Below are 12,569 nucleotides of genomic sequence, written 5' to 3'. Positions count from 1 at the left end.
TAACAACTAATAACATGAAATTATATTCAAAAAGAAAACAAACCCAGTAGGAAAAAATAGCCCTAAGCCATGTGGGGTCATTAACAGAAAAAAAATGAAATGGTTACTGGAGGTGTAAAGAGATGCCATTTAAAAAAATTGACGTGGAGCAGTTTCAAGTGTACAACACGATGATTCAACATTTGTATCCAAAGATTTTAATTACTGATATTTTAGGCAAAGCTGTTAAAAAAAAAAACAAACTGTAAAGGGACAGTTACATCAGGTATGATAACTACAAGCACCTGGAAAATTTTATGCCACCTAAATGTTAAATTGTGTTTGTATTGAAAGATGCTTCACAGAGAAAAAAATATTGGGGTCAGTCGTAAAGAGAAGGCGTGGAAAGGAAAATATCATGGAACTTAGGACTTTTTTATATTTTGGTTTTGATTTTTCTTGAGTACAGCAACCTGATATCAAAGGCCTTTCATCACCTGAGTAACTCCCGCATACTTTCCTGGTTACTTTACATTTGTCCGTTTATCAGCGCAGGCGCACCTCGTTTTATTGCGCTTCACAAGTGTTGCGTTTATTTACAAATCAAAGGCAAGACCCTCTGTGAGCGAAAAGATGACAGCTGCTTTCTGGGGACACTTGCTTTATTAAGGCAGTCTGGAAGCCAACCTGCAGTGTCTCTGAGGGATGCTTGGATGTGCTGTTAACTTACAAGCGGCATTCAGTTTCAAGGAAGCCTCACTTTGTAAAAGTACTATTTTGAAGTCTAAAATCTTAACAGATTTTCATGTGGGCAATATACGTGAGGTAGATGAAAGGCTGGTCTTTTCACTTCTCTCAGCTTATTTCTTTAATTTTATCTGAACTTATCACCCACCTGCAGTGGAACCATCAGCAGTTTTTAAAGAAATTTCAAGTTGGAAAAGTTAACTATGGTACCCAGCTTTTAAATACGGTACATAGTATAGTTCTTATGTTGTGATTTATGATTAGTATGGCCGTGTACCATGTCTAAAGAATGAGGAAAGCGTAATCGTCTCATAGTTTACTTAGTAGTCTAAGAAAACTTGTAAATTGAGGAACTGGAAATTATTAGCACATACCAGTTTATTCAGCAAGGCTTTATACGTAGATGTCCCTACTCATAATTAAATTTTTGTATCCATACAGGAAATGTCCACAGTGAATAGTGGACAGTCAGAGGGCTTTCTTTTACTCACCAAACACCCACGTTTACAGATAAGGGCATGAACTTTATAGTCAGGTCTTCATTTGTACCAGTTATTAACTATGTGAACTTGAGTATGTTATTTTTCTCAGTCACTGGTTTCTCATCCGTAAAGTGACTACTAATGATTTTCTACAGCAGTAAATGCATGGTTCAAAACGAAATGAAAGTAATATATGTTGAGCATTTGGCATGTAATAGGACCTCAAAAAATGGAATTTTAATAAATAAAGAATAGTATGTGTTGGGTAATAAGATTGTGCCCAAGTTGGTCAGTGTGTGCTTATTATCAATGTACTATATTGTAGAAAATTCTAAATTAATTTGTAATTTCTGAATTGGTGGGTCTTTAGGATTTATATTTAACTTGATTTAAAAAAAAAACCAAAAAACAGAAAAAGGAAACTAAAATTTAATTAGTATTGTGAGATGTAGAACAGCCAACAGTTAAGATTCCTGACTGGCAGACCAATATTCTATTCATACCACTCAGTCTTGTAAGATGATTTGTTAAGTATAAACTTGAAAAAAGAGCTTTATTCACTAACCATTGCTCAGCATGTATTAACAGAATGAATTTTCTGAGACTTGGATCAGGATTTCCTTTAAAAAGTATTTATACCACATAACTATATATTTATATTTTAAAAGACAACTTTATGGTAGGTTCACTACTTGCTACCCAATGCCGTAGGTGGGATTCTGTTTCTTTTGCAGCCATTTTTTTTTTTTTCCTCACAGTTGATAGAAATGCCTGCCCTCCAAAGGAAGCTATGGGAGCTCTATGTTCAGTGCGTGAAGCAGGCATTAGCTTTTAAGATGTTATTTTATGTGCTGACTTTATAGTTCACTTACATCTTGTATTATTTTTAATATAAACTGAGAATTAGGCTTTGGTTTGTGGAGTTCTGTCCTTCATAGATTATGATCCTGTGGATCAGTTTTATAGTAATCATTACTTACAAATACTTGCCTTTTCCTTTAATAGCACTGTTTAAGACATGATGCTGTTATGTAGTATGTCCCCCACACTTATTCCCTATAATGTCAGTGTCTATGCACTTGGGAGCCTCTGTTGTAGTTTTCCTACTAGAAATTGAAAAGGGTAGATTGTACTAAAAGTTCTTTTATTTTTCACTTATTTACTTGTGTTGCACAATCATATGATAGTTCTGTAACTCCCCAACCTTTGAAAATCCCTGGTTTGAATACTGTGGATTTGCATTGCTCAGCAACTGGAAGAGACTTTACAACCTATCAACTCAGTTTCAGCTGAGCAATGAAAAACAAGAAAGCGTGTGCCAGAGCACTCGATTGTATTCTGATTCATTAGTTTCATGTGGGAAACAGGATGGAAAGTTACTGCATGCTAGTATTAGGGTCCTAATTAAAATGGCTGGGATAAACATTAAATTAGGCAATATTAGATTGCTTTTTGGTCCTCATTTTAAATATTTCCTTCCCCATAGAAAATATTTAATATACATTTGAAGTATTTTTTTTTTGCTATGTGTGCTTATAACTTTTTTCTTTCCTATTATATCAAAGTTGTATTGCCAGCAAATACAGCATTAGTTTAGTTTAGAAGGTTGTTACCATCCATGCTAAAATATCTCTTAAGAGACACATTACAAAGCTAGATAGATGTTAACTTGTGTATTGGCTTGCTTATCTCTAAAATTCAGGAAAAAGTAACTATTTTGTGCTTATTTATCATTGTTGACTTTGAGAGGTTGTTTATAGATTTATGATTTTAACATTTGAATTACATCCAAAGGTATTTTTCAATATATGAAAGCATGTCTTTGGAGCTAAAAGGCCGTTACTAACCCTATTTTATACATAGGGAAACAGTTGCTGAGACCGATGACTTGCTTGAGAGCATGTGGTTTCAGTTCTTTCTGGGTGAGCCAGTGCCAGGTCAGGTGGAGTTTTGCTTTTGACTGTCTTGATAGGCATCAACATTTGAAAAACTGTGTCCCAATTAGGCATTAGACGATTTTAGTTATATTTAGGAAGTATTTAAATTTATAAATTTATTTAGTAAAACTGGGTTTGCAGATATTAGGATACAAAGATAAATAAGGTCTAGTCTTTTTGGCCTCAGCTACCTCAGTCTAATCAAACAGGCATGTTCAGGCATACCTCGTTTTATTGCGCTTCACAGGTAGTTGGTTTTTATTTTATAAATGGAAGGCAAGACCCTCCACCATCAAAAAGATTGTGACTCACTTTAGTGCTTTACTGTAATACTTGCTTTATTACAGTGGTCTGGAACCGGAACCACAATATCTCTGAGGTATGACTGTTATAAATATACTAGTATAAATTTTAGAAAATTGAGAGATAAAATATAGTAGGGGCCAGTGTAGGAAGACAGAGAAGTTGTTATTGTTATTATTATTTTACTGTTAACTGTTTGTTAGGAACTAGAGAACTATGTGAACTATTATTTAATGTTATTGTTGAGATGTGAGGATATTTTCTAAGGAAGCAGCAAGAACTTGACTTTGGTCTTGAAGGATGAATAGCAATTTGGAAGATGAGCAGCAGGGAGAATAAAGGACCTCCAGACAGAGCACCTGAATGTTCAGCTGTATGGTGCAACAAAATAACATTTATGAATTCAACAATTTAGTGAACATCCACTGTGTGCTAGACACTGGTGGACACCGGAGATGTACCTCAGTGACAAGGCTGTAATGTAATAGTCAGATAACAAGTAATGCAGCCAGTGCAGTAAGTACCCATGGAAGCGGCTACAGGAGGCTTTGTGCGCGCGAGAAGGGCACTGAACCAGAAGTCAGACAGCTCTGCCTGGCTGTGAGCTGAAAGGAAAGGTAAGAGCTAGCTTGCCTGTCGGGTGCTGGCTGAAGCCTGGGCACGGGCATAGCCACCACTTCCTAGACTCTTGTGACCTTGGGCAAGTTACCTAATTTCTCTAAGCCTTATCTAAAATTGGGATAAAAAACTAAAGCTGACATTCATTGAACTCTTACTGTGGACCCAGCATTGTGCTGGCACTTCACATCGAACCGAGGAGGTGGAGGCTGTTGTAACTAGGTGGTAGAATCATGCCGCGACCCCAGGAGGCTGACCTGAGACCTGAGCTCTAACTGATAATAGTGCCTACTTTATAGAGTTTTCCTGAATGTTAAATAATTTAACTTAGGTAAATGGTTTGCTGTGCATGGCACATGGATGCTGGCTCCTGTTTCTACTATTAATAATCCAGGAGGGGATGGGAGCGGAAGTTTAAGCAGGGGTGTGTGTAAAGGGATTATAGTTTGGAGAGAAAAGAGGCTGTATTCACCAATTTGTTCAATTTAAGAAGAATCTTTTTTCTCCCTTTTGCCTAGTATAAAAGACAAATAAATTAGCCATTACAGTAGAACAGTCTTCCCTAAATACCATGATGTGGACATATTCACTGTCCCAGGAACACAGGGAGAGGGAATATTTAGATCAGACGGGGTGACCAGGGAGATGAAGTAAGAACTACTATGGAACTAAGAGTAGTGGTGGGAGTAAAGAAGATAGATTTGAGAGAGGTTCGGGGAGTAGAATGGACAGGCATTAGAGACTGGTTTTTGGTGTGTGGGCTCTAATTTAGAATATCAAACTGAAGGTGTCTTTAACGGTGGTCTGAGGGAGTTGGTGATGATCTTCAGGAATACAGGAGGAAAAATAAACAAATTTTTAAGAAGAGGTTGATGCTGGATATCTATCATGTGATAGTTGCAATAACGAGAATGGATGAGGTTAGCTAAGAGAACCAAAGCTAAATTTGGAAGAATTCCTAAATTTAATTGGAGTAAAGAAGAAGGATCAGGAGAGGAAATTAGGAGAGGCAAAGAAATAGGAAACAAACCAAAAAAAGAGGGAAGTTAAGGTAGGAAAATATTTTAAAAGAGAATGTTCAGTTGTGACAGATGCTGTAAAGGGGTCTAAGGTTGTAGTATATTATTTTAAATGCTTCTGTGTTTTCTACCTTATAAAATAGGTATCTTCAAATGAATGTTGTGGTTATTTATATATAAAAGCGTGTTGGTTATCTTGTTTAAAAGATAAAAATGTATTTTTCCCTCCTAAAGTATGGAACCTCAAGGTCTTTGTGATAATGGAAACCAAAAAATTGATTGGTAAACCGCTTCAACCAGCAAGACCTGTTCGCCATCTGACTTCTCCTCCCGGTGAGTAAATAGGGTACACATCTTTAAATATTAATCGGTTGATGGCTAATTAGTATTTTAAAGTCTAAATAATAGGTGAAGTAATTATTTACCGTGGATATTTAAAGAAATAATGAAAACTATTGATCTCCTTGGAAGAATTTAAAGGTGTTACTAAAGAAAAGGATTCTTCATAGTCTACCAGACCAACAAATGTTGGAATAATAGCTCTGATCTGAGAGCAACTTTGTGTATTTTTTGGTGTGTATTTTTTTATGTCTTGTTTTTATGGTTAACTGTCTTCTTTCAGAATAACTTTCAGTGCCCTGTGATTGATCACTGCAGAGCAGTCATGACGTAGAGAGAATTAGCTTTTTAAAAAAATACGTGTAACTGTAGAAAAATAAAAGATTAGAACAAAACAAAACTTATAGATTAGGGGCTGTGCTGGAGTTGAAACATAGCTAATTTCTCAAGAAATCTAAACAAACAAACAAAATATATCCAAAGTTGAAAATTTTTCTTTTTCCCATAAAACTAACCTTTTGAACAAATTTTTAAAATATTTTGTATTTAGTTCTTTAATTGGCATAATAACCATTTCATTTTTTTTATTACTTATTGCCAGAATGGCTTCTATATTCTACTTTAGGGTGTGTGTGTGTGTGTGTGTGTGTGTGTGTGTGTGTGTGTGTGTATGAATGAATTCTCTTTAGTCCATGAGTTCAACTAAATAATGGGCTACTTAGTAAAAGGAAAAATAGCCCTTTTATTGAGTTTACAGGTGAGGCAGAAAATATACAAATGGCACCAATTCCTCAGTCCTTTGTTTTCCCGTCTGTGGTTCCTATCAGGAAGATATCTCCACTTTGGTCACGTTTCCTTTGAAGACAGCTGTGACTTAAGACAGACATTAAATCAATGGATCTTTTAGATCCTGGCTTAGCAATGCTGATGCCGTGTCCGTCTCATGTGCTGAAGAAGCAGTGGCGTAGGGTCAAGACTCGGATTTTATCTTGATGGGAAGGATATAGAGCCATTGTCAGCAGCTCCTTTCTGTGACCTGCCTTTCTACACTGCCCTCCAGTCCCTCGTCTGTACAGATTGTTTCTCATTGATCCTTTCCCTACAAGACTGTTACAGGAGTTAATGGGGGTGGGATGGTAGCCCTGCTCTCTCATTAAATCATATCCTCTTAAGATCCAGACAAGAGTAGGGTTTTATTAGACAAAGTTTAGTAAATTATTTTTGGCTTTTCTCTACATACTTCTATAGTCCTTGTCTACCTCACGTCCCCAAAGAAATCTCTTTCAAGACCCAGATTAAATTATTTCCTTTTGCGAAGCCTTCCTTCGTACCTCAAAGCCCACTCAACTCTCCCCTAGCATTTCTCTGTAGCTCTTATGGAACTTATTTATTTTGATTATAGTCATTATTTATGAGCTTGACTTTTAAAATAGACTGTGAACTCTTTTATCTCTGAACTCTTCACACTGACACACCCATCCCCTAAGACAGTGACTGCCACTTCATAGTGGTGAATGATTGAGCCTTCAGAAAACATTTTCAGACAGTGCCTAGAGTATCCCAGATAATTCAGGTTTTTAGATGCTGTTAGGTCATTTATTGAAGACATGGATATTTAAATTAGTTTTCTTTTTCTCTCTCCTAACAGGAGCAGTATTCCCTTTCAACTTTCAAAATGAGTATCCATGCAACACTCAGTACTTACAAAGTGGAGTTAACAGAGTAAGTCTTAGAAATTATAATGCAATGAAGCATTACAGACTGGAGAGTGATATTTGTTAGATGGCTGTTGCGTGCCAGGTACTATGCTAAGTGCTTTATATACTTTCTAAAACTTTATGGTATATTTCAAGTATATATTAAAGAGGGTAAAACATTCATTATACCTGTTGCCCAGCATTTTCAAATCTAAACATTTTGCTATATTTGTTTCAGAAAATTTAAAAAACATCATATAGGTAAAACCCCTATATATCCCTCCACCAAGCCATTTCCTTCCCGCCTTTCTCCAAGATAACTATCTTCAGTTATTGTTTTCATGAACATATTAATACTTTTGCTACAATGAATAGAATTGTTTTAACTGTTTTATATACATAATATTGTTTTTGCCTTTTTTTTCACATTTAGGTTTATATTTTAAAGGTTCTAATTTAATTTTTTGACTAAAATAATTACAAAGTTTAAAATTCAAAACATACAAAATGGAATTTACTGAAAAGTTTCCCTCCAATCTCTGTCTCCCCTGTCACCTGTTTCCTCGGACAGAAGTAGCTATTATACCAATTTCTGATCTAGATACTTCCAGAAGTAGCTTATGCATGCACAGTCATAGGTATATTCAGAGATGGAATACTAGACAACTATTAAAATGAACACAGCTGTTCTATATGTGATGATACAGAAGAATCATATGTATAAATATGCCATGTTTTTCCATTTTCTGTTGATGGGCATGGTACTCGTTTCTATTTTATAGTAAATGCTACAGTGAACATTGAGTATATGTTACATTTCATTTATGTTTGAGAGGTTCTCTGCAGTATTAAACTGCAGTGGAATTACTGGGTCATCAGACACTGATAAATTACTCTCCACTGAGATTTGTATGAGCAACACATGAAGGCTCTGCTTTTTCTACGTTCTTGCTTTGTTATTGTCAGACTTTAACGTTTTTTTCTTATGTAATGGGCGAGAAATCATATCTTTTTGTTGGTTTTAAGTTTTAGTTCTCTATTTGTGAAGTGGAGCATCTTTCCATATGTTTAATTTGGCCATTTGGATTTAGTCTTGTGAACTGCTAATTCTTTTCATTTGTCCATTTTGGGGGGTGGTCAACTTTTTCTTCTTGATGTATATTTTTTAAAAAATATATTCTGGGTTCTAATTATTTTTCTTACATGCACAGCAAATATTTCCTGGGAATATGGTCGAGAGACTTATTTTTTTGTAATGTTTTAGTTCAGAAATTTTAAATCTTTTTAATAAAAAATTATGGAAGTAACATTGGTTAATAACATTATATAAATTTCAGGTGTTCAACATTATAATTTGGTATCCGTATACTTTATTGTGTGCTCACCACCAAAAGTCTGATTTCCTTTCATTAGCATAGATTTGACTCCTCCTTTACCCAGTTCGCCCTCCTCCCGCCCCCATCCCCTCTTTATGAGTTTGTTTTTCTTTTGTTTCATTAGTTTGTGTGTTACTTTTTGTTTTATATTCTACATATCAGTAAAATCATATGATTTCTGTTCTTTTCCTTCAGATTTATTTCACTTAGCATAGTACCCTCAGGGTCTGTCCGTGTTTTCACAAATGAATATATATCTTTATCCATCATCTGTCAAGAGATACTTAAGTTTTTTCCATATCTTGGCTATTGTAAATAATGCTGCAGCAAACATAGAGGTGCATGTCTTTATGAATTAGTGCTCTCGTATTTTTCAAATAAATGCCCAAAAGAGGAATTGCTGAATCATATGATAGTTCTATTCTTAACGTTTTAAGGAACTTCCGTACCATTTATCATAGCAGCGGCACCAATGTACAGTGCCACCAACCGTGCACGAGGGTTCCCTTTTCTGCACATCCTCTCCAACACTTGTTGTTTCTTCTTTTTTCGACAATAGCCATTCTACCTCCCGGGTGTGAGGTGATATCTCACTGTGGTTTTGATTCGCATTTCCCTAATAATCCGTGATGTTGAACATCTTTTTATATGCCCATTGGCCATCTATATATCTTGTTGTTTCAGGATTTACCACTTCAAGTCTTTAATCTGTTTTGAGTTAATTTAGGGGTATGGTGTAAAATAGTGGTCTGGTTTCACTATTTACTGGAGAACTTTCCTTTCTCCACTGTATATTAGCTTTGAGTCATGAGTTAGTTGCCGATATATGTGTGAGTTTATTTCTGGGCCCTCAATTCTCTACCATTGGTTTTTGTGTCTGTTTTCCTGCCAATGCTATGTTGAATAGAAGTTGTGAAGGTGGACCTCCTTATCTTATTCCTGATCTTAAGGAAAACGCTTTAAGATGTTCACCATTGAGTATGATGTTACCCTAGGTATGTAATTTATGAACTTTATCATGTTGAGGTATATTCTCTCTATTCTCACTTTGCTGCGAGTTTTTATCATAAATAGATGCTGCATTTTGTCAAACATTTTTTCTGAATTTATCGATATGATCGTGTGATTTTTATCCTTCATTCTGGTTATGTGGTGTATCATGTTAATTTGTGGATATTGAACCAACTTTGCAGCCCAGGGATAAATCCCACTTAATCAAGGTGTGTGATCTTTTTAATGTATTACAGAGTTCAGTTTGCTAATATTTTGCTGAGGATTTTGGCATCTATTTTCATCAGGGATACCAGCCTCTTTTTTTTGTAATGTCTTTGTCTGGCTTTGGAATCAAGGTAATGGTGGCCTTGTAGTTGGGAGCGTTCTATCTTGAATTTTTTGGAATAGCTTAAAAAGGATAGGTGTTAATTCTTTTAATGTTTGGCAAAATTCACCTGTGAAGCCATCTGGTACAGAACTTTGTTGGGAATTTTTTGATTACTGATTTGATTTCATTAGTAGTAATCAGTTCATATTTTCTTTCTTCTTGATTCAGTCTTGGAAGATTGTATGTTTCTAGGAGTTTCTCCATTTTTTTCTCAGGTTGTCCAATTTGTTGGCATATAATTGTGCATAGTATTTTCTTATACTTCTTCGTATTTCTGTGGTATCAGTTGTCACTTCTCTTTTATTTGTGATTTTATTTATTTGGTTCTTCTTTTTCTTTATGAAGAAAAAAGGTTAAAGATTTGTCAATTTATCTTTTCAAGGAACCAACTCTTGGTTTCACTGGCCTTCTGTATTGTTTTTGTAGACTATTTTGTTTATTAACACTCTGATCTTTATTATTTCCTTCCTTCCACTCACTTTGGGCTTTGTTTTTCTAGTTTCTTTAGATGTAAGGTTAGATTGTTTATTTGAGATTTTTCTTATTTCTTGGGATAGGCCTGCCTTGCCATGAATTTCCCTCTAAGGTCTGCTTTTGCTGTGTCCATAGATTATGCGTCGTTGTGTTTTCATTGTCATTTGTGTCAAGGTATCTTTTGATTTCTTCCTTGATCTCACTGTTAACCCATTCTCTGTTTAATAGCATGTTATTTGGCCTCTTTGTGTTTGTTTTTCAGTTTTCTTCTTGTAATTGACTTCCAGTTTCATATCATTGTGATTGGAGAAGATGCTTGATATGATTTCAGTCTTCTTGAATTTATTAAGATTTGTGGCCTAATATGGTCTGTCCTGGAAAATGTTTCATTTGCGATGGAAAAGAATATATATTTTGCTGCTTGTGAGTGAAATGTTCTAAAAAATATTACTTAAATCCATCTGATCTAATGTCAATTAAGGCCACTGTTTCCTTGTTGATTTTCCGTTGGGCTATCTGTCCACTGATGTCAGTGGGTTGTTAAAGTCCTGTACTATAACTATATTTCCTCGACCTCTCCCTTTATGTCCGTCAGTATTTGCTTTATATAGTTAGGTGCTCACACACACATCAGTGTGTAGATGTTTTCAAGGGTCATATCCTCTTGTTGGATTGATCCCTGTATCGTTGTGAAATGTCCTCCCTTGTTGTTCGGTATAGCCTTGAAGTCTATTTTGTCTGATATAAGTATTGTTATCACATCCTTTTTTTGTTTCAATTTGCATGAAATATCTTTTTCCATCCCTTTATGTTCAGTCTGTGTGTCTTTCAATCTAAGTGAGTCTCTTGTAGGCAGCAAATGTAAGGTTTGTGTCTTCTTATCTATTCACCCACCCTATGTCTTTGGATTGGAGCATTTAATCCATTTATATTTAAAGTAATTACTAATAGGTATGTAGTTATTGCCATTTTGTTATTTACATTTTTCATCTTTTTTCCCCTTCTTAAAGAAGTCTCTAATATTTCTTGTAATACTGGTTTGGTGGTGATGAATTTTTTTAGCTTTTTCTTATCTGGGAACCTCTTTATCTGTCCTTCGATTCTAAATGATAGTTTTGCCAGGTAGAGTCATATTGGTTGTAGGTCCTGGCTTTTCATCACTTTGCCTATTTTGTGGTCCCTCCTGGCCTGCAATGTTTTTATTGAGAAATCAGCTGACAGTCTTATGGGAGCTCCCTTGTAGGTAACTAACTGCTTTTCTTTTGCTGCTTATAAGATTCTTTGTCTGTAATCTTTAGCATTTTAATTATGATGTGTCTTGGTGTGGGCCTCGTTGGGTTCTTCTTGTTTGGGACTCATGGACTTGAATGTCTATTTCCTTCGCTAGGTTAGGGAAGTTTTCTCTCATTATTTCTTCAGAAAGGTTTTCAATCCCTTTCTCTCTCTGTTACTCTTGATGTTGTCCCACAGGTCCCTTAAACTATCATCATTTAATTTTTTTTCTTTTTGCTGTCCTGTGTGAGTATTTTCCAACACCTTGTCTTCCAAGTCATTGATTCGATCTTCTGCTTCATCAAATCTCCTGTCGATTCCATCTAATGTCATCTTCATTTCAGTTATTGTATTCCTCATTTCTGACTGGCTCTTTTTAATGTTTCCTATCTCCTTGTTGAAGTTCCACGGAGGTCAGCTATTCTTCCCTAAGTTCACTGAGCATCCTTACAACCTAGTGTTTTGAACTCTGTAGTCTGGTAGATGGCTTGTCTCCATTGTCTCTTTTTGTGGAATTTTGAGCTGCTCTTTCATTTTGAACATGTTTCTTTTTTCCTCATTTTGGCCACCTGTGTTTGTTTTTACTGGTAGGTAGATCTGCTCTGTCTACCGATCTTGCCGGAGGGGCTGAAGTAGTAGGTGTGCTGTGGGCCCAGCGCTGCAGTCTCCCTCAGCACTGGAGTCGAGTGCTCCAGTGGTGCTTGTCATGTGAGTGCTTTCCTTTTGCTGTTGAGTGTGGATTGCCATTGGCATGTCAGTGGGTGAAACTGACCCTGTTGCTGACTGGTGGTGAGTGCTGGCCATGACTGCGGTGGCTGAGCTGTTGGGTAGAGGCTGACCCCTTGGAACGGATTTGCTTTAGCAGGGCTCTGGTGCCTGCTGAGTCCAACCTTTGGGCATGTCTTTTGTGGCGGTAAGTGGGCAGTGATTTGGTGTGGCCTGAAG

The 12,569-nt window shown here is 36.1% G+C and overlaps 1 protein-coding gene across 1 annotated transcript in view; it reads left to right on the top strand.

Annotated features, from left to right (window-relative positions):
• The first annotated feature begins 5,324 nt into the window (after nucleotides 1–5,324).
• The window catches only part of CUNH8orf88 (chromosome unknown C8orf88 homolog), a 22,702-nt gene continuing 15,457 nt past the window's right edge, over nucleotides 5,325–12,569 (top strand). The window contains exons 1-2 of the mRNA XM_011378097.2: nucleotides 5,325–5,418; nucleotides 7,073–7,146. Coding sequence (XP_011376399.1) covers nucleotides 5,346–5,418; nucleotides 7,073–7,146 — 147 coding nt within the window. The 5' untranslated portion in view covers nucleotides 5,325–5,345. The remainder of the gene's footprint in view (nucleotides 5,419–7,072; nucleotides 7,147–12,569) is intronic.

This window comes from Pteropus vampyrus, unplaced genomic scaffold (assembly GCF_000151845.1).
Source record: "Pteropus vampyrus isolate Shadow unplaced genomic scaffold, Pvam_2.0 Scaffold330, whole genome shotgun sequence".
Classification (NCBI taxonomy): Eukaryota; Metazoa; Chordata; class Mammalia; order Chiroptera; family Pteropodidae; genus Pteropus; species Pteropus vampyrus.
Note: the sequence above shows the minus strand (reverse complement) of the source record. Positions and strands in the feature narration are given on the sequence as shown.